Raw genomic sequence first — 26,128 nt, forward strand, 5'->3', positions numbered from 1 at the left:
TAGGCAATTAGCAAGACACCCCCAATAAAGGAGTGGTTCTGCAGGTGGTAACCACAGACCACTTCTCAGTTCCTATGCTTCCTGGCTGATGTTTTGGTCACTTTTGAATGCTAGCGGTGCTTTCACTCTAGTGGTAGCATGAGACGGAGTCTACAACCCACACAAGTGGCTCAGGTAGTGCAGCTTATCCAGGATGGCACATCAATGCGAGCTGTGGCAAGAAGGTTTTGCTGTGTCTGTCAGCGTAGTGTCCAGAGCATGGAGGCGCTACCAGGAGACAGGCCAGTACATCAGGAGACGTGGAGGAGGCCGTAGGAGGGCAACAACCCAGCAGCAAGGACCGCTACCTCCGCCTTTGTGCAAGGAGAAACAGGAGGAGCACTGCCAGAGCCCTGCAAAATGACCTCCAGCAGGCCACAAATGTGCATGTGTCTGCTCAAACGGTCATAAACAGACTCCATGAGGGGTGATATGAGGGCCCGACGTCCACAGGTGGGGGTTGTGCTTACAGCTCAACACCGTGCGGACGTTTGGCATTTGCCCAGAGAACACCAAGATTGGCAAATTCGCCACTGGCGCCCTGTGCTCTTCACAGATGAAAGCAGGTTCACACGAGCACATGTGACAGATGTGTCTGGAGATGCCGTGGAGAACGTTCTGCTGCCTGCAACATCCTCCAGCATGACCGGTTTGGCATTGGGTCAGTAATGGTGTGGAGAGGCATTTCTTTGGAGGGCCGCACAGCCCTCCATGTGCTCGCCATAGGTAGCCTGACTGCCATTAGGTACCAAGATGAGATCCTCAGACCCCTTGTGAGACCATATGCTGGTGCGGTTGGCCCTAGGTTCCTCCTAATGCAAGACAATGCTAGACCTCATGTGGCTGGAGTGTGTCAGCAGTTCCTGCAAGACGAAGGCATTGATGCTAGGACTGGCCCGGCCCGTTCCCCAGACCTGAATCCAATTGAGCACATCTGGGACATCATGTCTCGCTCTATCCACCAACGTCACGTTGCACCACAGACTGTCCAGGAATTGGCAGATGCTTTAGTCCAGGTCTGGGTGGAGATCCCTCAGGAGACCGTCCGCCACCTCATCAGGAGCATGCACAGGCGTTGTAGGGAGGTCATACAGGCACGTGGAGGCCACACACACTACTGAGCCTTATTTGACTTGTTTTAAGGACATTACTTTAAAGTTGGATCAGCCTGTAGTGTGTTTTTCCACTTTAATTTTGAGTGCGACTCCAAATCCAGACCTCCATGGGTTAAAAAATTTGATTTCCATTTTTTTAAATTTTTGTGTGATTTTGTTGTCAGCACATTCAACTATGTAAAGAACAAAGTATTTCAGAAAAATATTTAAGTAATTCAGATCTAGGATGTGTTATTTTTGTGTTCCCTTTATTTTTTTGAGCAGTGTATTTTAATACTAAGTGATTGTGCATTCTACATTTCTACATCTGAAAACTAAACTATTCATTGCGGTATCTCGAATCCCTGCTGTGTCCTGTCACCCGTTGTATACTGTATGTGGATGATGTGGATCTAAAGATCAAGGATCAACAATAGCATAAAGTAAATACATCAGATATATTGCGGAGTGAACTTTAAGAGAGATCTCAAGAGGAAATATCTGTCAATTGATATGAGATTTGGAGCTTGATATTGATTTACCTTTGCCTTTTGTGTTTTCATCTGCAGTTTACCTAATTAGAACCAACTGGAGATTAACGCTATATACTGTAACTATATACTGAGAATACTAGATACTACTCAGTGTTCTCTCCAATTGAAGCCCACACTTAATATACACAAAACAGCATTGATTTAATCTTGAATCAATTGGGGAGAAGCACTGTGGATAGTAACAGTATATATTATAACGCTTATAATGTTTAATATGTCAGTGCATTTGTGTACAAACAACTAACTATCGCTCTTTGCGATATATATTTTATTGTGAAATCCACCAAGATATATACATTTTTATCTCTTTAGATTGTTTTGACTATTTTCATTATATAAAATTTTTAATTATTTTTTATTGAGATGTAACTGTATAGATTATTAATCAATTACATTTTATGCAAAGCCAGTAGAAGGTGTGCACACTCGATTTATAATTTTCTCTCTTTTCAGGACCCATATACTGTAGTGTGTGATATACACTGCTCAAAAAAAATAAAGTGAACACTTAAACAACACAATGTAACTCCAAGTCAATCACACTTCTGTGAAATCAAACTGTCCACTTAGGAAGCAACACTGAGTGACAATCAATTTCACATGCTGTTGTGCAAATGGGATAGACAACAGGTGGAAATTATAAGCAATTAGCAAGACACCCCCAATAAAGGAGTGGTTCTGGAGTGGTAACCACAGACCACTTCTCAGTTCCTATGCTTCCTGGCTGATGTTTTGGTCACTTTTGAATGCTGGCGGTGCTTTAGCTCTAGTGGTAGCATGAGACGGAGTCTACAACCCACACAAGTGGCTCAGGTAGTGCAGCTTATCCAGGATGGCACATCAATGCGAGCTGTGGCAAAAAGGTTTGCTGTGTCTGTCAGCGTAGTGTCCAGAGCATGTAGGCGCTACCAGGAGACAGGCCAGTACATCAGGAGACGTGGAGGAGGCCATAGGAGGGCAACAACCCAGCAGCAGGATCGCTACCTCCGCCTTTGTGCAAGGAGGAAAAGTAGGAGCACTGCCAGAACCCTGCAAAATGACCTCCAGCAGGCCACAAATGTGCATGTGTCTGCTCAAACGGTCAGAAGCAGACTCCATGAGGGTGATATGAGGGCCCGACGTCCACAGGTGGAGGTTGTGCTTACAGCCCAACACCGTGCAGGACGTTTGGCATTTGCCAGAGAACACCAAGATTGGCAAATTCGCCACTGGCGCCCTGTGCTCTTCACAGATGAAAGCAGGTTCACACCGAGCACATGTGACAGATGTGTCTGGAGATGCCGTGGAGAACGTTCTGCTGCCTGCAACATCCTCCAGCATGACCGGTTTGGCATTGGGTCAGTAATGGTGTGGGTGGCATTTCTTTGGAGGGACGCACAGCCCTCCATGTGCTCGCCAGAGGGTAGCCTTGACTGCCATTAGGTACCGAGATTGAGATCCTCAGACCCCTTGTGAGACCATATGCTGGTGCGGTTGGCCCTGGGTTCCTCCTAATGCAAGACAATGCTAGACCTCATGTGGCTGGAGTGTGTCAGCAGTTCCTGCAAGACGAAGGCATTGATGCTATGGACTGGCCCGCCCGTTCCCCAGACCTGAATCCAATGAGCACATCTGGGACATCATGTCTAGCTCTATCCACTAACGTCACGTTGCACCACAGACTGTCCAGGAGTTTGGCAGATGCTTTAGTCCAGGTTCTGGGAGGAGATCCCTCAGGAGACCGTCCGTCACCTCATCAAGAGCATGCACAGGCGTTGTAGGGGGGTTATACAGGCACGTGGAGGCCACACACACTACTGAGCCTCATTTTGACTTGTTTTAAGGACATTACATCAAAGTTGGATCAGCCTGTAGTGTGTTTTTCCACTTTAATTTTGAGTGTGACTCCAAATCCAGACCTCCATGGGTTAAAAATTTGATTTCCATTTTTAAATTTTTGTGTGATTTTGTTGTCAGCACATTCAACTATGTAAAGAACAAAGTATTTCAGAAGAATTTTTAATTAACTCAGATCTAGGATGTGTTATTTTTGTGTTCCCTTTATTTTTTTGAGCAGTGTATTATATATATGCAGGACCGATATAGAGTGTAATATATTATATATCTCTGGAACCAATACCCTGCACTGCCGCAGCGCTCATCTACCACAGCGATCCCCTATACTGGATATCCTGACATTACATAGCATACTGAGCATATCATGTCAGGCTTTTTATATAGCACTGTAGATCGATAGATATACAGAGATATAGATAGATAGATAGATAGATAGATGGCACTTGAGAACAGTGAGGGGACAAGTGCACTGAGGGGAGCAGGTTATGAAGAGATATGGGGACACTGGTGCAGTGGACAATATCATGTAGAAAATGGGGACACTGTGCAGTGGACGATATTATGTACAATATAGGCAGAGGTGGAAGGAGTCATACCAGGAATAGAAGGGCAGAGACTTATGGATCTAGGGAAGATCTGTGCTTGGAGGATCATGCAGAAATGGTCCTGCAGAAAAGGTGGCAGAATGGGTCAGAGATAGAGGGGATACTGGGAGGAGCAGTAGATAAAAATCTAGGATCAGCTATCAGAAATGTCGCAAGCGTTTAACTGCCTGTCCTACTATACCAGAGATGCCCAACCTGCGGGCCACGAAGCCGTGTCATGCGGCCCGCGCAGTAACAGGATGTTATCAGCGCAGGGCGCGCTGCGAACGGCACAGGCAGCAAAGCGATGCTGCCTGTGTCTTCAATCTCCCCGCCCAGCGCCGCCTCCTAGCTAATTTATTCACTTCACTTGCCTCTGTGAAATTGAAGAGAAGTGCCATAATCTCGCACAGGCGCACTGGCCTCTGCCAGTGCGCCTGTGCGAGATTACGGCGCTTCTCTTCAATTATACAGAGGCAAGTGCAGTGAATAAATTAGCTAGGAAGCTGCACTGGGTGGGGAGGAGATCTGTGGATGACACTGAGGGGGGGGGAATACCTGTGGATGACACTGAGGGGGGGTATCCGTGGATGACACCGAGGGGGGGATATCTGTGGATGACACAGAGGGGGGGATATCTGTGGATGACACTGAAGGTGGGATATCTGTGGATGACACTGAGGGGGATATCTGTGGATGACACTGAGGGGGATATATGTGGATGACACTGAGGGGGGATATGTTGTGGATGACACTGAGGGGGTGATCTGTGGATGACACTGAGGGGGGATCTGTGGATGACACTAAGGGGGGATCTGTGGATGACACTAAGGGGGGATCTGTGGATGACACTAAGGGGGGATCTATGGATGACACTGAGGGGGGATCTAGGGAGGGGTGTGGGGATATTCGGGTGGGAGGTCCTGGAGGGGTGTTTGGGTGGGAGCTCTGGAAGGGCTGGGAGGTCCGATAGGTATGTGGGGGTGGGAGATCTGGGAGGGGGGGCCCGTACATTTTTTTGCTATGAGGCCCAGTCATTTATAGCTACGCCCCTGATTGGCAAGATTGGGCGGGCACTGGAGCGATAGAGCGCCCTGCTGTAGGAGAAGCCGGCGGGAGATGAAAGGAGGAGGGGCCAGCTCCTGGTGGTGTCGGGCACACAGCTTCAAGCATGGCAGTGGAGGATCTGACTGAAGCCTAAAGACCAGACATCAAGGTAGACCTGCAGAAGGTGACAGCGCAGTATGTGATGTATACATGTGTGTAATGTACAGTACAGACCAAAAGTTTGGACACACCTTCTCATTCAAAGAGTTTTCTTTATTTTCATGACTATGAAAATTGTAGATTCACACTGAAGGCATCAAAACTATGAATTAACACATGTGGAATTATATACATAACAAACAAGTGTGAAACAACAGAAAATATGTCATATTCTAGGTTCTTCAAAGTAGCCACCTTTTGCTTTGATTACTGCTTTGCACACTCTTGGCATTCTCTTGATGAGCTTCAAGATGTAGTCCCCTGAAATGGTTTTCACTTCACAGGTGTGCCCTGTCAGGTTTAAATAAGTGGGATTTCTTGCCTTATAAATGGGGTTGGGACCATCAGTGGCGTTGAGGAGAAGTCAGGTGGATACACAGCTGATAGTCCCTACTAAATAGACTGTTAGAATTTGTATTATGGCAAGAAAAAAGCAGCTAAGTAAAGAAAAACTAGTGGCCATCATTACTTTATAAGAAATGAAAGTCAGTCAGTCAGCCGAAAAATTGGAAAACTTTGAAAGGTAAGGGCTATTTGACCATGACGGAGAGTGATGGGGTGCTGCGCCAGATGACCTGGCCTCCACAGTCACCGGACCTGAACCCAATCGAGATGGTTTGGGGTGAACTGGACCGCAGAGTGAAGGCAAAAGGGCCAACAAGTGCTAAGCATCTCTGGGAACTCCTTCAAGACTGTTGGAAGACCATTTCAGAGGATTACCTCTTGAAGCTCATCAAGAGAATGCCAAGAGTGTGCAAAGCAGTAATCAAAGCAACAGGTGGCTACTTTGAAGAATCTAGAATATGACATATTTTCAGTTGTTTCACACTTGTTTGTTATGTATATAATTCCACATGTGTTAATTCATAGTTTTGATGCCTTCATAGTCATGAAAATAAAGAAAACTCTTTGAATGAGAAGGTGTGTTCAAACTTTTGGTCTGTACTGTATGTAGTGCAGTGTGTGATCATCACATACTGCTCTACATACATTACACACATGTATACATCACATGCCCCCTCACAGTAATAATGCCAACATATGTGCCCTCTTCACAGATGTAATGCTCACACATGCCCCCTCACAGTAGTTATGCCCAGATATGTGCCCCCTCACAGTAATAATGCCAAGATATGTGCCCTCTTCACAGATGTAATGCTCACACATGCCCCCTCACAGTAGTTATGCCGATATGTGCCCCCTCACAGTAGTTATGCCCAGATATGTGCCATCTTCACAGTAGTTATGCCCTGATATGTGCCCTCCTCACAGTAGTTATGCCCTGATATGTGCCCTCCTCAGAGTAGTTATGCCCTGATATGTGCCCTCCTCACAGTAGTTATGCCCTGATATGTGCCCTCCTCACAGTAGTTATGCCCTGATATGTGCCCCCTCACAGTAGTTATACCCAGATATGTGCCCCCTCACAGTAGTTATGCCAGATATGTGCCCTCTTCACAGTAGTAATGCTCACTTGTGCCCCCTCACAGTAGTTATGCCCTGATATGTGCCCTCCTCACAGTAGTTATGCCAGATATGTGCCCCCTCACAGTAGTTATTCAAGATATGTGCCCATTTCACAGTAGTAATGCTCACACATGCCCCCTCACAGTGTTTGCATTTCTTTCTGGCAAAGCTACCTGGTTCCGGCCAGAGAAATTTATACCAAGTCTAGTGCGGCCCTCAGACGAAAAATGGTTGGGCACCACTGTACTATACTATAGCTCCATGCACCATCTGCTGGTGGTAAAACCACAAAAACTAGCAATTCTTTTACCACGATCTACTACCTAAGGGAATGCGATACTGCAACACGCTCACCCGATGTCCCTGGGAGCGCTAGCGATGCTACATCTGTATGTGGGAGACACCAGGGTCTCTGCCGGCGTGTGTCTCCAACATAAATAGTAACCCTTATAATTCAATTTTTATGTGATATTTTGGATCTTTCTATTTCTTTATTGGATTTGAAATTTAACAGGTGACAGGGATTTGGATTGGAACAGTGCATCTATGTATATAAAACCTGTAGTAGGCATTTCTTTTTTGCATGCTAGGCTACGGTAGCTGGCATCCTCGTTATGTCACAAGGAACTTACTAGTAGTAGAATATATCCAAGCTCGCAGGATTTGTATGGAGGAGAACGTTTTTGATGCAGAGTGAAAATATTATACAGAGATTATTTCAACGTGGTTATTGTAGGACCCACTTCAACAAGGCCTGATATATAGCTAAATCCAAAACTTTTCTAAAGAATTTATACAAGAAGGGAGAGTCACCCACAAGGATTCAGAGTTATGGTAATAAAGTCATGTTCATCATAGTATTGATTAGTGTTGAGCAAATCGAGCTTTGGATACAAGATCCTTAGTTGATTCACTCAAAGCTTTGTTTTAATGCTGTACTGTGACCCCTATGAAAACCAGCTTTTTTTCTGAGGAGGAAAGAGGGTAAATGCATGGGGAGCGCAGAGCAGAAAGATGCTCCTCCCTCTCCTTTCAAATATGAAGTTGGCACAGCCGTTACTACAGCGGATGATTTATGCTATAGGCACCACAGTGACTGATGAAAAGAAAAGTAATCCAGTTTCTGAATTGGCAGGTGTGAGGTTCATTGGAGTAGGACAGTTTGGTGGGTTTAGAGGATATGATAGGAATGTGGAGAACATCATAATCCATAATATGCTGCTGCAGGGGTCATGGAGAAAGCTTCTTCAGAAAATACGAGCTCAGCAGTGTGATTCCTTGTAGCCGTACTATACACTCATATTAGAATCAGGATTGCAGATCAACAAGCATGAATATCCAGCCTCACATAGAGTGCTTTTGCAAAGAGTCTCTGGTACAGATAGTATCTCCTGTGTATCAGCCATGCATAACTGGAGAGAGATGCTTAGAGAACAGTGAAGATCGATGCAGGGAAGGGGTCTGCCTAATTCCACAGAAAGTCAAATAAACTATGCAACTGTCAAGCAGGCTGCTGAAAAATATCAAATAATATGCTTACTCTATTGCTGGAAGTATTGATCCATCCAATAACAGTCCCTGGGACATAGTAAAGTCAGACAGAACCCAGGACAGCTGCTGATTGAGGGCATAGGGTACCTCCCCTGCCTCAGCAGCTCAGTGCTGATGCAACCTCTCTCTCTAAACTGTTTACATATTTGTACTTTCTGGAAATCATGGCATCGTTGCATAATTTGTGTGCTGTGTAGATAATCTTAGTACTGCAAAATCACTGTGTGTATTATCTGCCATCCCTGAATGCATTAACCTGTACTGTAACATCACTGCACATATGATCCCTGTGCTGCAACTTCATTGAGCTCATATTATTCCATTACTGTACCATGCAATGACATAACTGTGTGCATTAGCCCACTACTGTTATATCTGTATGGTGTATTACTCTGTTACTGTATTGTGGTGTTATCCATTCATGATATGTTGCTATCAGCAAATGTATAGTGTTGTTATTTAAAGTATGGTGTAGTCACGATATGGCAGGATTATTTAGTCACTGTATTTGTGATATTGTGGGTATAGGGCTTATTTTATGTATACAGAATCCAGATTACATAGTTAATACGGTTGAAAAAGACAAACGTTCAAGGGATAGGTGGGGATACGAATCCCAGAAAGAAGTGAGACTCAGATTTCTACACGTTTTCATAAGCAATTATGTTTTTTACTTTTAACCCCTTAGTGACCACCCATACGCCTTTTTACGGCGGTCACTAAGGGGCCAATTTTTTTTGCTATCTCTCTGATGGGTTTGTTTTGTTTTTTCAGCCTAATTATGGCTTGCTTCACTGATAGTGACAGCTCTTTGGATCTCATCTTGAGAGTTGACAGCAACAAATTCCAAATGCAAATAGCACACTTGAAATGAACTCTGGACCTTTTATCTGCTCATTGTAATTGGGATAATGAGGGAATAACACACACCTGGCCATGGAACCAATTGTCCCATTACTTTTGGTTCCTTAACAAGTGGGAGGCACATATGCAAACTGTTGTAATACCTACACCATTCACCTGATTTGGATGTTAAATGTTAGAATTGTGTCAATGTCCCAATATTTATGGACCTGACTGTATAAATATGGCCCTGGGTTTGCTAAGAGTCGTCTTCCAAGATCTTAAATGCTTTCTCTGTGGGATCCTTTAGGTGCTGTCTATAGTAATCCGCAAAAGATACGTGTTTTATCTAACACAACAGGAGGCTAGGAATTTCTACAATCACTGACTCTGCCTTCTTTAACCAAGGAGTAACCGAGAAGTTCTTAAAACTGGGTTCTCCAGTTATATAAAATTATTTTATTTAAGTAACCTAATTCAATAAGTGAAACTCATTATCTAGATTCATCACACACCGATGAATCTATTTCAAGCGTTTATTTCTTTTAAAGTAAATGATTATGGCTTATAGCAAACAAAAACCCAAAAGTCAGTTTCTCGGAAAATTAGAATATTGTAAAAAAGTTCAATATTGTAGACTCATAGCATCACTCTAATCAGCTAATCAACATAAAACACCTGCAAAGGTTTCCTAAGCTTTAAAATGATCCCTCAGTCTGGTTCAGTAGGCTACACCATCATGGAGAAGACTGATGACTTGACAGTTGTCCAAAACGCAGTAATTGACACTATCCACAAGGAGAGTAAGCCACAAAAGGTCACATCCTGCTGTATCCAAGCATTTTAATGGAAAGTTGAGTGGAAGGAAAAAGTGTAATAGAAAAAAAGTACACAAGCAAGCCTTGAAATGATTGTCATGAAAAGGTCATTTAAGAATTTGGAGAAGATTCACAAGGAGTGGACTGCGGCTGGAGTCATCACACAGAGATAGATCCAGGGCATGGACTACAACTGTCGCTTTCCTTGCGTCAAGCCATGCATTTCATTTGGCAATCAAGGACCCAGAGTCTGGAGGAAGAGTGGAGAGGAACACAACATCTGCTGGTGTGGTCCACTGTGTTATATTGGTCCAAAGTCAGCACAACTGTATACCTGGAAATTTTAGAGCACTTCATGCTTCCCTTTCTGGAGATTCAGATTTTACTGGTTTAATAACCAGAGTATCACTGTGCTTCATTGGCCAGCAGACTCACCTGACCAAAACTCCATACAGAATCTATGGGTTATTGTAAAAAAGAAGATGACAGACACCGGACGCAACAATGCAGATAAGCTGAAGGCTGCTATCAAAGCAACCTCAGCAGTGCCACAGGGTGATCTCCAAGCCACATGACATTTATGCAGTAATTCATGTAAAAAGAGCCCTGACCAAGTATTGAATGCGGGACATAATTTTCAGTAGGCTAACATTTCTGTATTAAAAATAATTTTAAAATTGGTCTTATAAAATATTGTAATTTTCTGAGATACTAACTTCTAGGCTTTCATTATCTGCAAGCCATAATCATTAAACATTAAAACAAATACATTTTATATCAATATTAAAATCATAATAAACATTAAAAAGAAATAAACACTTGAAATAAATCATTCAGTGTGTAATGAATCTAAACGAGTTTCACTTTTTGAAGTGAATTACCAAAATAAGATAAAAGTTTTCGATGTTATTCTAATTTATTGAAATGCACCTGTATCTTAAATAAACCAAGATGTAAAACTGCTAACCAAAGTATTGGTAGATCGCTTAGCGACTTACATGCCAGCTTTAGCGGACAAACTCCAGGTGGGTTGATAAAGTGAGATTGATGTTGCTGCATGTGATTAATGTAAGCAGGTCACTTCTATACCTTCTTGAATGGAATATATAGTAATCCCACACCACACGTAGGATCCATCCGCGTTTGGACTGACCTCTTACGGCTAAGGAAAGGTACAGGAGACAGGGATGCCCCCTTTCCCCCCTTATTATCTGATCTGACCCTGGCACCCATGGCGAGTTATTTAGATCGCAATTTATGTTCAGGAATCTCAGTGGGGAAAATGGCAGTCAAATTAGCACTCTTGGTAGATATAGTTATTCTTTTCATGGACAACCCACAGGCACATCTTCAGAAGATCTTTGAGTTGGTAACTCATGTTGGCAACATATCTGGATATTGGATAAATATAGCTAAAAAAAAAATAATATTTATATTATTTGGGTGTCAATATAGGTAGATCACTAGATGCACTTTACACACTAAATTATCTTCCACTAGTAAGATCCTTACTGAACTGAAAAATTTGCAACATTTACTCTGTATTTTCTTGGGTTGCTGTCACCTTATAAAAATGATTAGTTTCCCTAGACTGCTTTAGCCCTTAAAACAGTACTGCTCGTATTGAAACATACTGACACATCAAATTACAATCTGCTTTCACCATATTTATCTGGTCAGAGAAAAGACTGCGTATTGTGTTTAAAAAATGAATGTTGTGCAAACCAGAGGGAGGGGACGACGACTCAATTTTCCATGTATTAGAGGTATAATTTAACAAGGCTTTTCCACCATGTGGCAGATTAGTTACATGGTACAGATTTCTATTCAAACTTAAGGCTGCAAACGGAGTAGGTAGACTGGGATCTCACTGCCCTGTTTCACATGAGATACAGTACAGTCGTGGCCAAAAGTTTTGAGAATTACATAAATATTGGAAATTGGAAAAGTTGCTGCTTAAGTTTTTATAATAGCAATTTGCATATACTCCAGAATGTTATGAAGAGTGATCAGATGAATTGCATAGTCCTTCTTTGCCATGAAATTTAACTTAATCACAAAAAAACTTTCCACTGCATTTCATTGCTGTCATTAAAGGACCTGCTGAGATCATTTCAGTAATCGTCTTGTTAACTCAGGTGAGAATGTTGATGAGCACAAGGTTGGAGATCATTATGTCAGGCTGATTGGGTTAAAATGGCAGACTTGACATGTTAAAAGGAGGGTGATGCTTGAAATCATTGTTCTTCCATTGTTAACCATGGTGACCTGCAAAGAAACGCGTGCAGCCATCATTGCGTTGCATAAAAATGGCTTCACAGGCAAGGATATTGTGGCTACTAAGATTGCACCTCAATCAACAATTTATAGGATCATCAAGAACTTCAAGGAAAGATATTCAATTCTTGTTAAGAAGGCTTTAGGGCGTCCAAGAAAGTCCAGCAAGCGCCAGGATCATCTCCTAAAGAGGATTCAGCTGCGGGATCGGAGTGCCACCAGTGCAGAGCTTGCTCAGGATGGCAGCAGGCAGGTGTGAGCGCATCTGTATGCACAGTGAGGCGAAGACTTTTGGAAGATGGCCTGGTGTCAAGAAGGCCAGCAAAGAAGACACTTCTCTCCAAAAAAAAAACATCAGGGACAGATTGATCTTCTGCAGAAAGTATGGTGAATGGACTGCTGAGGACTGGGGCAAAGTCATATTCTCCGATGAAGCCTCTTTGCGATTGTTTGGGGCATCTGGAAAAAGGCTTGTCCGGAGAAGAAAAGGTGAGCGCTACCATCAGTCCTGTGTCATGCCAACAGTAAAGCATCCTGAGACCATTCATGTGTGGGGTTGCTTCTCATCCAAGGGAGTGGGCTCACTTAGAATTTTGCCCAAAAACACAGCCATGAATAAAGAATGGTACCAAAACACCCTCCAACAGCAACTTCTTTCAACAATCCAACAACAGTTTGGTGAAGAACAATGCATTTTCCAGCACGATGGAGCACCGTGCCATAAGGCAAAAGTGATAACTAAGTGGCTCGTTGACATTTTGGGTCCATGGCCTGGAAACTCCCCAGATCTTAATCCCATTGAGAACTTGTGGTCAATCCTCAAGAGGCGGGTGGACAAACAAAAACCTACTAATTCTGACAAACTCCAAGAAGTGATTATGAAAGAATGGGTTGCTATCAGTCAGGAATTGGCCCAGAAGTTGATTGAGAGCATGCCCAGTCGAATTGCAGAGGTCCTGAAAAAGAAGGGCCAACACTGCAAATACTGACTCTTTGCATAAATGTCATGTAATTGTCGATAAAAGCCTTTGAAACGTATGAAGTGCGTGTAATTATATTTCACTACATCACAGAAACAACTGAAACAAAGATCTAAAAGCAGTTTAGCAGCAAACTTTGTGAAAACTAATATTTTTGTCATTCTCAAAACTTTTGGCCACAACTGTATATTCCCTATCAGTGTGAAATATTCAGTTTTATTAAGATCCACGATAGTCAAGTGAAAGCAAATCAGTAAAGTGTTCAAGCTACTATTCTTAGTTACTGCAGGGTTATCCTGAGCATCCACAGGGTTGGACTAAAGGCTTTATTAGACAGACAGGTTGTCTGCCAGATGATCGCTATGGAGCATTCGTAGTAATGCTCATTTGCGATGATCTGGCAGTGTAATACTGTCGCTGATTAACATAGTAACATAGTTTATAAATAAGGCTGAAAAAAAGACATCTGTCCATCTAGTTCAGCCTGTTATCCTGCAAGTTTATCCAGAGGAAGGCAAAAAAACAAACTGTGAGGTAGAAGCCAATTTTTCCCACTATAGGGGAAAAAATTCTTCCCCACTGCAATCACAATAACACGACCCCTCTCTAGTAGCTATAGCCTGTAATATTATTACACTGCAGAAAAACATCCAGGCCCTTCCAGAACTCTTTTAGTGAACTCACCATCACCACCTCCTCAGACAGAGATTTCCATAGTCTCACTGCTCTTACCGTAAAGAATCCTCTTTATGTTTGTGTACAAACCTTCTTTCCTCCAGACGCAGAGGATGTCCCCTCGTCACAGTCACAGTGATAAATAGATGGTGGGAGAGATCTCTGTACTGACCCCTGATATATTTATACATAGTTATTAGATCTCCCCTAAGTCGTCTTTTTTCTGAAGTGAATAACCTTAATTTTGATAATCTTCAGGGTACTGTTGTCCACCCATTCCAGTTATTACTTTAGTTATCCTCCTCTGAACCCTCTCCAGCTCGGCTTTGCCTGCTTTGTTCACAGGAACTGTACACAGTACTCCATATGTGGTCTGACTAGTGATTTGTAAAGTGGTAGGACTATGTTCTCATCAGGGGCATGTATGCCCCTTTTGATGCAACCCATAATCTTATTGGCATTGGCTGTAGCTGCCTGACACTGGTTTCTACAGCTTAGTTTGCTATTCACTAAAAATTCCTAGATCCTTTTCCATGTCAGTGTTACCCAGTGTTTTACCATTTAGTATGTACGGGTGATTTGCATTATTCCTTCCCATGTGCATAACCTTACATTTATCAGTGTTAAATCTTATCTGCCACTTCTCTGCCCAAGCCTCCAATCTAGCCAGATCCCTCTGTAGTAGTATACTGTCCTCTTCCGTGTTAATTACTTTACACAGTTAAGTGTCATCTGCAAAAAAAAATATTTTACTGTGCAAACCTTCTACAAGATGATTAATAAATATATTGAAGAGAATAGGGCCCAAAACTGAACCCTGTGGTATCCCACCAGTGACTGTCACCTGTTCATCGGGCAACCCATATATTTCAAAAGGTTTAAAAATCACTGTTTGCCGTGGCAGATAATCCTGTGTAATCACGATCTGCTGCCAGCAAACAATATTTCAGTATAGGGAAGAGCGATGGCATAACGATCAATCCTCCCTATACTGAGGAGAAGATCGCTGCATGTAATAGCAGCAGTCTCCTCTGTTGACGAGCAGGCGATTGCCGGGAAGGATTGCTTCCCTCCTGACAATCGCCTGCCTAAGCTGGCTGTCTAATACAGCCTTAGGGAATTGATCTATTCCTGGCAGGAGAAAGGAATTAGGCAAGCCAAAGAGGTCATTAATATATTGAGGCTAACAGGTGGCTGCCTCCAGAGGAGATAAAAAGGATGTTTTACCCTGGAAGATAATTAGTTTCTCTATATTTTCAAGCAACACAGTTTCTGAAGGTCCAGAGCTATAAATCTAACTTAAAGGTGTTGTCTCATTATAAACAATGGGGGCATATAGCTAGGATATTGTCTTATAGGTGCTGGTCCCACCGCTGGGACCCGCACCTATATCGAGAATGGAGCCCTGCAAGGGGGCGGCTGCAGGATTCTGGTCGGGCCACCATCAAGCCGGCTCCCTATAGAAGTGAATGGGAGCGTACCGCGCTCCCATTCATTTCTATGGGGCCGACGGACATAGCCGAGCCAGCGCTATTTTCGCCGGCTCAATAGAAAATGAATGGAGGGCGGCTGCGAGTGCGCCCTGTTTTACTTGCCGGGCTCCGTTCTCAATATAGGTGTGTGTCCTAGCGTTGGGACCCGCACCTATAAGACAATGGGGGCATATCCTAGCAATATGCCCCCATTGTCCATGATGAGACAACCCCTTTAAGAAGCAACCACATATTCATTAAATAATATGATAGTCACTTTATGCGTGTTTGGGCCTATCTCCTAACTCTATAATGGTATGAGGAATACATTTTTAAATATTGTTCTGAAGAAGCTTTTTAAACCATGTCAAAAAAGGAATGGAGATCCAGATATTACAGAGTTGGGAGAGAGTACACAGAAACATTGTTGATGAAAGATGGAGAGAAACCTACTTCAAACTTATGCAATCAGCATTGTATGGTTTTAACCACTTCATGACTGAGTGATTTTCTGGGTTATTATTTTTTTCCATTTTTTTTATATTATCTGCCTTACTAGGGTGATAACTATTTTTATGTTCACAGAGCTGTATGAGGGCTAGTAAATTTCGTGGGACAAGTTTTACTTTCTAATGGCACCATATTATATTGCATAGGATGCAGTGGGTATGCTGGAAAAAAATTCCCACAATTCTGCTATAATTTTTATTTTCACAGCATTTTTTGTGGTACAAATGACGTTACTTTCATTTAGAGATTAGCAAATTTCAGGTTATGAAATTGGTTCAGACTTCGTTTACTGGTAAAAGGTGAATTGCGTTATGGATTCCGTTATCACGGACCATAACGCAATTCTATGATTGAATGCTTAATGGAATGCCTTTAGAGGCATTCCGTCATAATATAAGTCTATGGGCTGCAAAACTGATACGTCCCGTTTCAGTTATGCAGGACAGGACTCCCCTGCATAATGGAAACGGGCCGGATCCGTTTTGCAGCCCATAGACTTCTTTTAGGACAGAATGAATAACGAAATGCCTCTAATAAATTCAGTCATAGAATTGCATTATGGTCCGTGGTAACTGAATCCATAACGCAATTTACCTTTTACCAGTAAACGAAGAGTGAACGAATTTCAAAATATGAAATTCGCTCATTTCTAACTTCATTCTTTGAGTCAGAACACTTAAAAAAAAAATGAAAAACTATTTTTGGAGTGTGGATGAATTTTTTTAATCAGCCATTTAGATTTTTTTTTTTATCACTGTGTTCACCATATGGGATAAATATTTATTTTACGTACTTATATAGCGCTGCAATATTCACAATATACGTATCCTATCAGTATGTCTTTGGAGTGTGGGAGGAAACCGGAGTACCTAGAGGAAACCCATGCAAGCACAAGGAGAACATACAAACTCCAAACAGATGTTGTCCTTGGTTGGATTCGAACCTAGGACCCAATCACTGCAAGATGCCAGTGCTAACCAACGAGCCACCGTGCTGCCCTGAAATATGTTTATATTTTAATAGTACAGGCATTCTGGGACATGGTGATACTATGATCTTTAATTTTTTTATGCTCCATTCTGCTCTATAGAGTTGCCAGCAATAGCCGAGCATTTACACACACATGCTCCAGTCAAATATATGAGACTGCTGGAGATAGCGGAGTACGTCGCTATATTCAAATGGGGTGCACAGGCCCTTTTTTTTGGGATCAGCAGAAACCCAGTGGTTAGACCACCATTATTTGCATTACTCTTGTACTCTAAAAGCATGTGTGGATTATAATTGCATTGGAGGACAGCAATACTCTTATAATACCAGTGTTATGTCAATGAGGTTATGCCTGTACTGTGACATCATTGTCTTTATTATCTTTGTACTGTGACATTAACCCCTTGGCGACCCATGACGTACTACTACGTCAAGATGATCGGGCGGGCGTGCACAATCAATGCAGGGGCCCAGCAGTCACTGTTTACAGCGATGTCGTCGGATTAACCCCTTCTATATCGTGGTCAGTGCTGACCGCAACATAAACGGGGCTTGCCGAGTGTTTCGGCTCCCTCCCCATGGGGTCCGCGCACTGAAGTAACGGGGACCCGATGGCTGAGAAGGCAGTCTAATGCCTTACACAGGTACCGGGGCTTGCCTTCCACAGAGCCTATGATTTCCAGCCTTATTAGGCAGGGTCTCTTAGGCAACTGTGTACGCAGTGCTCACACACAATGCATTACTATACATGATGTATCAGACCCCCAAAAGCTGAATATAAATATATAAAAAAATAAACATCACCTAATTCACCACGGCCAATAAACGCCGTAATAAAAAAAATAAAATTATAAAAACTGTGCCAAAAAGCCATTTTTTTTCACCTGACATCACAAAAAGTGTAATACCAAGCAATCAAAAAGCTGTATGTACCCCAATGAAACAGTCAGCACATCCCGCAAAAAAAGAGCCCCTACCTAAGAAACGTCTGAAAAATAAAAAAAATGACTTTCAGAAAATGGAGATATAAAACATGATTTTATTTTCAAAAATGCTTATGTAAAACTGAAACAAAAAAGTACACGTTTGATATTGTCGCATCCGTAACCACTTGCTCTATAAAAATAGCACATTATCAAACCTCTAACATTGTAAAAAACTAAAAATAAAAACCTGTGCTTTTTTGTTATCTTGCCTCACAAAAAGCATAATATAGAGCAATTAAAAATCATATGAACCCCAAAATAGCACCAACTAAACTGTCACATTATCCCGTAGTTTCCAAAATGGGGTCACTTTTTGGGAGTTTCTACTGTAGGGGTGCATCAGGGGGTCTTCAAATGTGACATGATGTCTAAAAACCAGTCAAGCTAAATCTGCCCTCCAAAAACCATATGGTGCTCCTTTTCTTTTGAGCCCTGCAGTGTACCCATACAGCAATTTATGACCACATATGGGGAGTAAAATGGAAAATCTGCCAAATTGACATTTTGATATTTCATCACATTTTGCTTTAATTCTTGTGGAACACCTAAAGGGTTAAAGTTTGAACAATCAGTTTTGAATAACTTGAGGGGTGTAGTTTCTAAAATGGGGTCATTTATGGGTGGTTTCTATTATATAAGCCCCACAAAGTGACTTCATAACTGAACCGGTCCTTAAAAAGTGGGTTATGGAAATTTTCTTAAAACTTTTAAGAATAGTTTCAAAAATTATTAGGGATGGCCAACCTGCGGCTCTCCAGCAGTTGCAAAACTACAACTCCCAGCATGCCCAGTCTGCCTACAGCTATCAGCCTACAGCAGGTCATGGTGGGAGTTGTAGTTTTAAAACAGCTGGAGAGCCGCAGGTTGGCCAGTCATGTTATAAGCCTTCTAACATTCCCCAAAAATGGCATTTAAAAAAAATAATGCCAACATAAAGTGGACATATGGGAAATGTAAATGAATAACTATTTAATGAGGTATCACAATTTGCCTTAAAAACTGAGAAAATTAAATTTTTATAATTTTTATATATTTTTTAATATTTTGGATTTTTTTATTTTTATACATAAAGGTGACATCACTAACGTCATAAAGTACAATGTGTCACGAGAAAACACTCTCTGAATGGCTTGGACAAGTAAAAGCATTCCAGAGTTATTACCACATGTCACACAGTGACATGTCAGATTTGCAAAAAAAAAATGGCACGGTCCTTCAGGTGTAAATTATGGATTTTTTTATTTTATACATAAAGGTGACGTCACTAATATCATGAAGTACAATGTGTCACGAGAAAACAATCTCAGAATGGCTTGGATATGTAAAAGCATTCTAGAGTTATTGCCACATGTCACTCAGTGACATGTCAGATTTGCAAAAAAAAATAAAAAATGGCACGGTCCTTCAGGTGAAAAATGGCTCAAGAGGTTATTGGATAGGATGTCAATATTGTCACATCAAATATCAATTGACATCACTGTGTGCATTACACCTGTGCCTGTACTGTGACATCAATGTATTATTACTGTACTATGACATCACTATATTAATTATCCCTGTATTGTGACATCACTGTATGCCTGTATGCCCTAACCTTTTCTTAACATGCAGCTGAAAGTAGTTATGGTGGAATGGTGCCCGTTCCAAGTTTTTGCTATTGAGCAACATGGTTACATGTTACGTCCCTGTTGTTACAGCTTGATGGAGGCGCTAGTGCAGTGCCGAAATGCATTGTCTTACGATAAAACTTCAATAAACTGCATACAAACCTTTGTCCTTCATCCAACAGAGCACACTTTTTCTTCTAATGTATGTTCAGGAAAAACAAAACAAAAAAAACATTGGAAATTACACTACATTGTTACAACCCAATGACTTATGGGAGGGAGATGTCAGTGTATTGGGCTAGTTACTAGCCTTCCCCAAAAATAAATATTTGAAAAAAAATTACACACAGTTTTGTTTTGTTTTATTATAAAATTTAACTTTTAGTAATCCATTCATATTTGAGGCTCTGGATGAACATTTTGAAATATTTAAATAAATCTTATTTGCCTGTGTTATACAGCAAAGTCTGTGCAATTTTACAGAAACTAAAAAAAAAAAAGCTGAAAGAGACAAGATACAGCCTTAAGGTGCTTGTCCGTAATTTTTCTGAATATCTGAATAAAACAGGTGACTACCACTTATATACAGCATTCTTTTGCATTATCACTCATATACAGTATATATAAAACAATGACATTTATTGCTACCTGTATTACTCAAATACCCACTTCATTTTTCCATCAGGAATGTCACTGATGGTAGCACACGTGTGACCTAATACATAACTTGGGATCCATCCTTCAGCCGCAGGGCAGTCCTCAGTTGCAGCTCTGAATACCAGAAACATGTTTTGTTGATTACTTGCCAAAATTTGAACCACTTCTCCTTGGTAGACATTGATCTCATCCTCCTTCACTGCTGTGTAATCATGTGTCACCAGCATAGTTGAGATATTGCTACATCTACTTTCAGTCTGTCGGTAGAGAAGAGGAAAAGCAAACAAAAAAATGATGGTCAAAAATTATGAAAGGTCTGCATAGCACAAATACCAACGCTTTAACGATGAAGAATGCCGTTAGTGTTTTGTACATTAAAACAATGCCTCTACTTATTCATAATGTAAAACACTTTGCTCAGGTCTTGACGATCTCCACTGCACATTGAACACTAGCAAGAAAATATTGCCGTGGAACAATGCTCTAAGACAATAACAAAGATGGAAGACAACCCTTAGACATATACAAATGTTTACATTGGTTGTCACCTCGGCCACAGACAATTAGTTGGAATAATTAAAACATTTCTGCATGTTTCATAGAGTAAAGCTACGAAACGAAAATTTAAATCAGAAATAAAGAAGTGTTCTGTCTTCTTTCAAATTGTTAAAAATCTTTTTCAGCTCTTTGTTACATATTTGTTTCTCTTCCAAGGAAATTGCTCCCATTAGAGCAGGGCAACTTTTGGCACTCCAGCTGTTGTGAAACTCCCAGCTTGCACACTTGCTGGCTTCTCTTGTAACTCCCTGGGAGAAAGGCTGGGGTGTCTGAGGTTGCTTATCCCTGCATTAGTATTTCCATAAAGGTTTTCATTCATCTTTTCAGAATTCCGAAGATCAAGCTGCATACTTCATATTTTTTATATAGCGCCATCATATTCTGAAACATTGTACAAAGATTGTCATCATGCACATCATTTCCTGTCCCTAATGGGGCTCATAATCTAATTTCACATGTCAGGTGCAGTCTATTTTATTTAATATTTTTTAAACATAAGAAGCCAGTTTAACCTACCAGGAGTATTTGGATGAAACCGATAGAGAAATGAGAACATATTGCCTTTTTGTCATATCTGAAACCAAATCACTGGCGCTAATAGGGTGCACTATTGTTTTGGAGAGGGGGGGGCTAAATGAGCGTCATTTTCTGGGGTGTTTTAAGGGGACACAATCCCAAACAAAAGACAGATCTAGACAAATATAAAGGAGTCACTTGAACATTTCAAGCTACAGTATATAATATATATCTTGAAAGTCACAATAGACCTGGCTGCAATGTACTTCGTCCAGCAGCACACATTGGGAGGAGGGGATTATAAAGCTCTGCACTCAGTAATAATTCTAGCTCCAAAAAGTCTCAAAATAGGTCTTTTATTTGCTTAAAAAATGTTTACATATTTTGCATTTTTACTCAATTCACTCAAGTTTTGAAAAGTGGGTGTACTTAGCCTGACAAGCTTAATGTCATTTGAAGATAATGGAACAGCACTGCAGTAACCAAGCTCCCTCCACAACACAATGGACAGAACTTTGTAGTGTTCTGTGGACATCTGTGAATGACACACTGTAAGGCTGCTTTCACACAGTCAGTGTTTGGTCAGTGTTTTGCATCAGTGACTGTAAACATAAACCAGGTGTGTGTCAAAAATGACATGTACAAATATTTCCATTATACTTTATCTCTGTGTAGACTCCTCTCTTGGTTTTAGCTGATAATCACTAATGGAAATCACTGTCCAGAACATTTTTTTAACCTTCGAGTGAGTGCCATGCGATCTTCATATCTGCACACTGTTATACAAGGAGTTATGGCATTGGTGCTCCTGCAGTGTTCCTGCTCTCCAATGCACATAAAAAGGCAGTGGCCCAGCCTAAGGCCCCTTAGTGACTGCCGTAAAAAGGCATATTAGTGGGATTCATTTCTTGAGTAAGGACCATGGGGTCATGGAATAAGCTTAAGTGCCCAGATGTTTTTATCAAAGTTCTGGATATAAGGCTTTATTCACACGTCCGCAAATGGATCCGCATCGGTTCTGCAATTTTGCGGAACGTGTGCGGATCCATTCATTCTCTATGGGGACGGAATGGATGCGGAGAGCACGATATGTGCTCTCTGCATCCGCATTTCCAGAGTGCGCCCACGATCTTCTGGTCCGCAGCTCGGGAAAAAAAATAGAACATGTTCTATTCTTTAAATATAAAATAATGTCGCACTAGAATGAGGTGGGGATCCAACAGAGGTGCTCCCACTGACAGACAACACCCAGTCTGAAAAAGTAGAATAAATATAAAAATAAATATAAAAATATTGAGATATTGACCCCTTCCTTCCTGAGGAAGGGGTCAATATCTCAAATCCCCGAAACGCGTCTGGTGCGAATCCCCCCTTAAAGAAGGAAAGGACTGTGTAACTCCGGTGATCTGGACATTGCCATACGAAAAGGATTTGTTACATTTACCAACTGCGATACTAGAGACGCCGAGAACACGTGGGATACACAAACCCAATTGGCGCCATAATTCAAATCCAGAACAGCAGCCCTTGAGACCGGGATCTCACAAGTCAAGTGTGCCGAGTCGAGGGCTCATTGTCCAGCCAAAAGACTACCGGGTAAGATTACACTGATCCTATAGCGATCGCTTCTCTATCAAACACAGCGGGACGCCGCTGTATGCATTAGTAGCTTTTCTAATACTTACCGCAATCATTGAATAGCTAGATTGCTTTGAACTTTGGACAGTATACGCACATGTGTTGATACAAAGTTGCAGACGTACTGAATTGCAGCCTGTTACTCAATATTTTATATATATATCATTGTGTAATAAAGATCCCTTCACTTAAGAGAGTGCCCCACTTCCATTTTTATATGTTCTATTCTTGTCCGCAACTGCGGACAAGAATTGGCCTTTTTATGGGGGTGCCGGCCGGATGTATTGTGGATCCGCAATACACTACAAACGTGTGAATTGACCCTAACAGTTTATGGCAGTGATCAGAGCTTAGCAGTTGCCACTTGGGAGAAAACAAGGACAAATTTACTACCGCAAAGTTGTGTATCTGGGGTTTTTCAACTGTTTTCAGGGGTCAGTCATGCGCTACCCCAGTGGAAGGTGAGTGCAAGATTGAGTGAGTGGAATACCATCTTTACCAGGGATGGCCAACCTGCAGCTCTCCAGCTGTTGTAAAACTACAACTCCCACCATGCCCTGCTGTAGGCAGTGTGGGCATACTGGGAGTTGTAGTTTTGCAATAGCTGGAGAGCCTCAGGATGGCCATCGCTGCCCTATAGTCCCACCCAATGTGCTGTGAAGGTGTGCAAGTGATGACTGCCTAAATAAAAAGTTGTAAGTTTGACAGGGGTAAATGGCAATGATTTTTGTGTAAAAACCTGTTTAATACTGTACATATGTAAAGAGATTGTTATTGATACTGTATTTAAAGACAGTTTGTCAGCAGTGTTGACCATGCTAACACCACTAGGTGGGTTCTGGGGAGATTCGTACAAACATACCTTTTGAGGAGTTTTGGTTCTGGTACTATAGCTAAGTTTTTAATTTGAATCTAATACTCTATTTGTAACTAAACTTCTGTACTTAGAAAGTATGGCAAAAATGCTTTATACTCATGTACTGAGAAATTAAAAACTACAAGGACAGCTGAAGCAGACTACTGTTTTCAAACTTTATGAAAAAAAAAAAAAGGCTCTCTGGTCAACCGCTAATCAGAGGAATTTAAGAAAACAAGTTTGAACAAGACACTGCCTTGTTGATATGACTTCTAAATACCTTTTACTTCTTCATCCATTCTTTTTAAGTAGAACGTTAAAGTGCATTATTGAAGGATGCCAGTGTATTAGGCATACAGTAGCAAATGTTGGTCATAAACTTCCATTTTAAAATGAAATAAAAAAGACCTAAACTGTGTTTTATGGGATGCTTCTGTATAGAATACCATAGCTGACTAAGCCATCATATTGAGAGAAAAAACGAATAAAAACAAATACAAGCCAGATAGAGGTCTAAATGCAACTACTTTAGCCTGTCAGGTAAATGGTGGCCTATGGATAAGTTTGACATATACACTGGGAGCTTTCCCAGTGCAAATATCAAATGTACATTGCAAACGCAATGCATCATAAGCAATAGAAGATGTTTTCACCTTCAGTATTAACCCTTTCAACACTGAGCCAGTTTTCACCTTCCTACCCAGGCCATTTTTTTGCAAATCTGACATGTGGGACTTTATGTGGTAATAACTTTAAAACGCTTTTACTTATCCAGGCCATTCTGAGACAGTTTTTCGGCACATGTTGTACTTCATGACAGAGGTAAAATTGAGTAAAAAAATTTAATATTTATTTATAAAAAAAAATCCAAAATGTACTAAAAAGTTGAAAAAAATTAGCAAATTTAAAAATTTTTAATTTCTCTACTATTATAATAGATAGTAATAACTCCAAAAATAGTTATTACTTTACATTCTCCATATGTCTACTTCATGTTTAGATCATTTTGTGAATACCATTTTATTTTTTGGGGACGTTACAAGGCTTAGAAGTTTAGATGCAAATCTTTCAATTTTTCAGAAAATTTCCAAAACCCACTTTTTAAGGACCAGTTCAGGTCTAAAGTCACTTTGTGAGGCTTACATAATAGAAACCACCCCAAATAACCCCATTTTAGAAAATACACCCCTCAAGGTATTCAAAACTGATTTTAAAAACTTTGTTAACCCTTTAGGTGTTCCACAAGAATTAATGGAAAATGGATTAAATTTTCCATTTTAATCAATTTAACAAACCAAGGGTTAACAGCCAAACAATACTCAATATTTATTACCCTGATTCTGTATTTTTACAGAAACACACCATACACTGTGTGCAGAATTATTAGGCAAATGAGTATTTTGACCACATCATCCTCTTTATGCATGTTGTCTTACTCCAAGCTGTATAGGCTCGAAAGCCTACTACCAATTAAGCATATTAGGTGATGTGCATCTCTGTAATGAGAAGGGGTGTGGTCTAATGACATCAACACCCTATATCAGGTGTGCATAATTATTAGGCAACTTCCTTTCCTTTGGCAAAATGGGTCAAAAGAAGAACTTGACAGGCTCAGAAAAGTCAAAAATAGTGAGATATCTTGCAGAGGGATGCAGCACTCTTAAAATTGCAAAGCTTCTGAAGCGTGATCATCGAACAATCAAGCGTTTCATTCAAACTAGTCAACAGGGTCGCAAGAAGCGTGTGGAAAAACCAAGGCGCAAAATAACTGCCCATGAACTGAGAAAAGTCAAGCGTGCAGCTGCCAAGATGCCACTTGCCACCAGTTTGGCCATATTTCAGAGCTGCAACATCACTGGAGTGCCCAAAAGCACAAGGTGTGCAATACTCAGAGACATGGCCAAGGTAAGAAAGGCTGAAAGACGACCACCACTGAACAAGACACACAAGCTGAAACGTCAAGACTGGGCCAAGAAATATCTCAAGACTGATTTTCCTAAGGTTTTATGGACTGATGAAATGAGAGTGAATCTTGATGGGCCAGATGGATGGGCCCGTGGCTGGATTGGTAAAGGGCAGAGAGCTCCAGTCCGACTCAGACGCCAGCAAGGTGGAGGTGGAGTACTGGTTTGGGCTGGTATCATCAAAGATGAGCTTGTGGGGCCTTTTCGGGTTGAGGATGGAGTCAAGCTCAACTCCCAGTCCTACTGCCAGTTTCTTGAAGACACCTTCTTCAAGCAGTGGTACAGGAAGAAGTCTGCATCCTTTAAGAAAAACATGATTTTCATGCAGGACAATGCTCCATCACACGCGTCCAAGTACTCCACAGCGTGGCTGGCAAGAAAGGGTAGAAA

At 41.3% G+C, this 26,128-nt stretch overlaps 1 protein-coding gene across 1 annotated transcript in view; it reads right to left on the bottom strand.

The window, feature by feature from the left end:
* Positions 1 to 19,395: 19,395 nt before the first annotated feature.
* The window catches only part of TRIO (trio Rho guanine nucleotide exchange factor), a 796,191-nt gene continuing 789,458 nt past the window's right edge, over positions 19,396 to 26,128 (bottom strand). The window contains 1 exon segment of the mRNA XM_040431356.1: positions 19,396 to 20,463. Within this exon segment, the coding sequence (XP_040287290.1) occupies positions 20,203 to 20,463 (261 nt within the window). The 3' untranslated portion in view covers positions 19,396 to 20,202.

The sequence above is a fragment of the Bufo bufo genome, chromosome 5 (genome assembly GCF_905171765.1).
Source record: "Bufo bufo chromosome 5, aBufBuf1.1, whole genome shotgun sequence".
In the NCBI taxonomy this organism is placed as follows: Eukaryota; Metazoa; Chordata; class Amphibia; order Anura; family Bufonidae; genus Bufo; species Bufo bufo.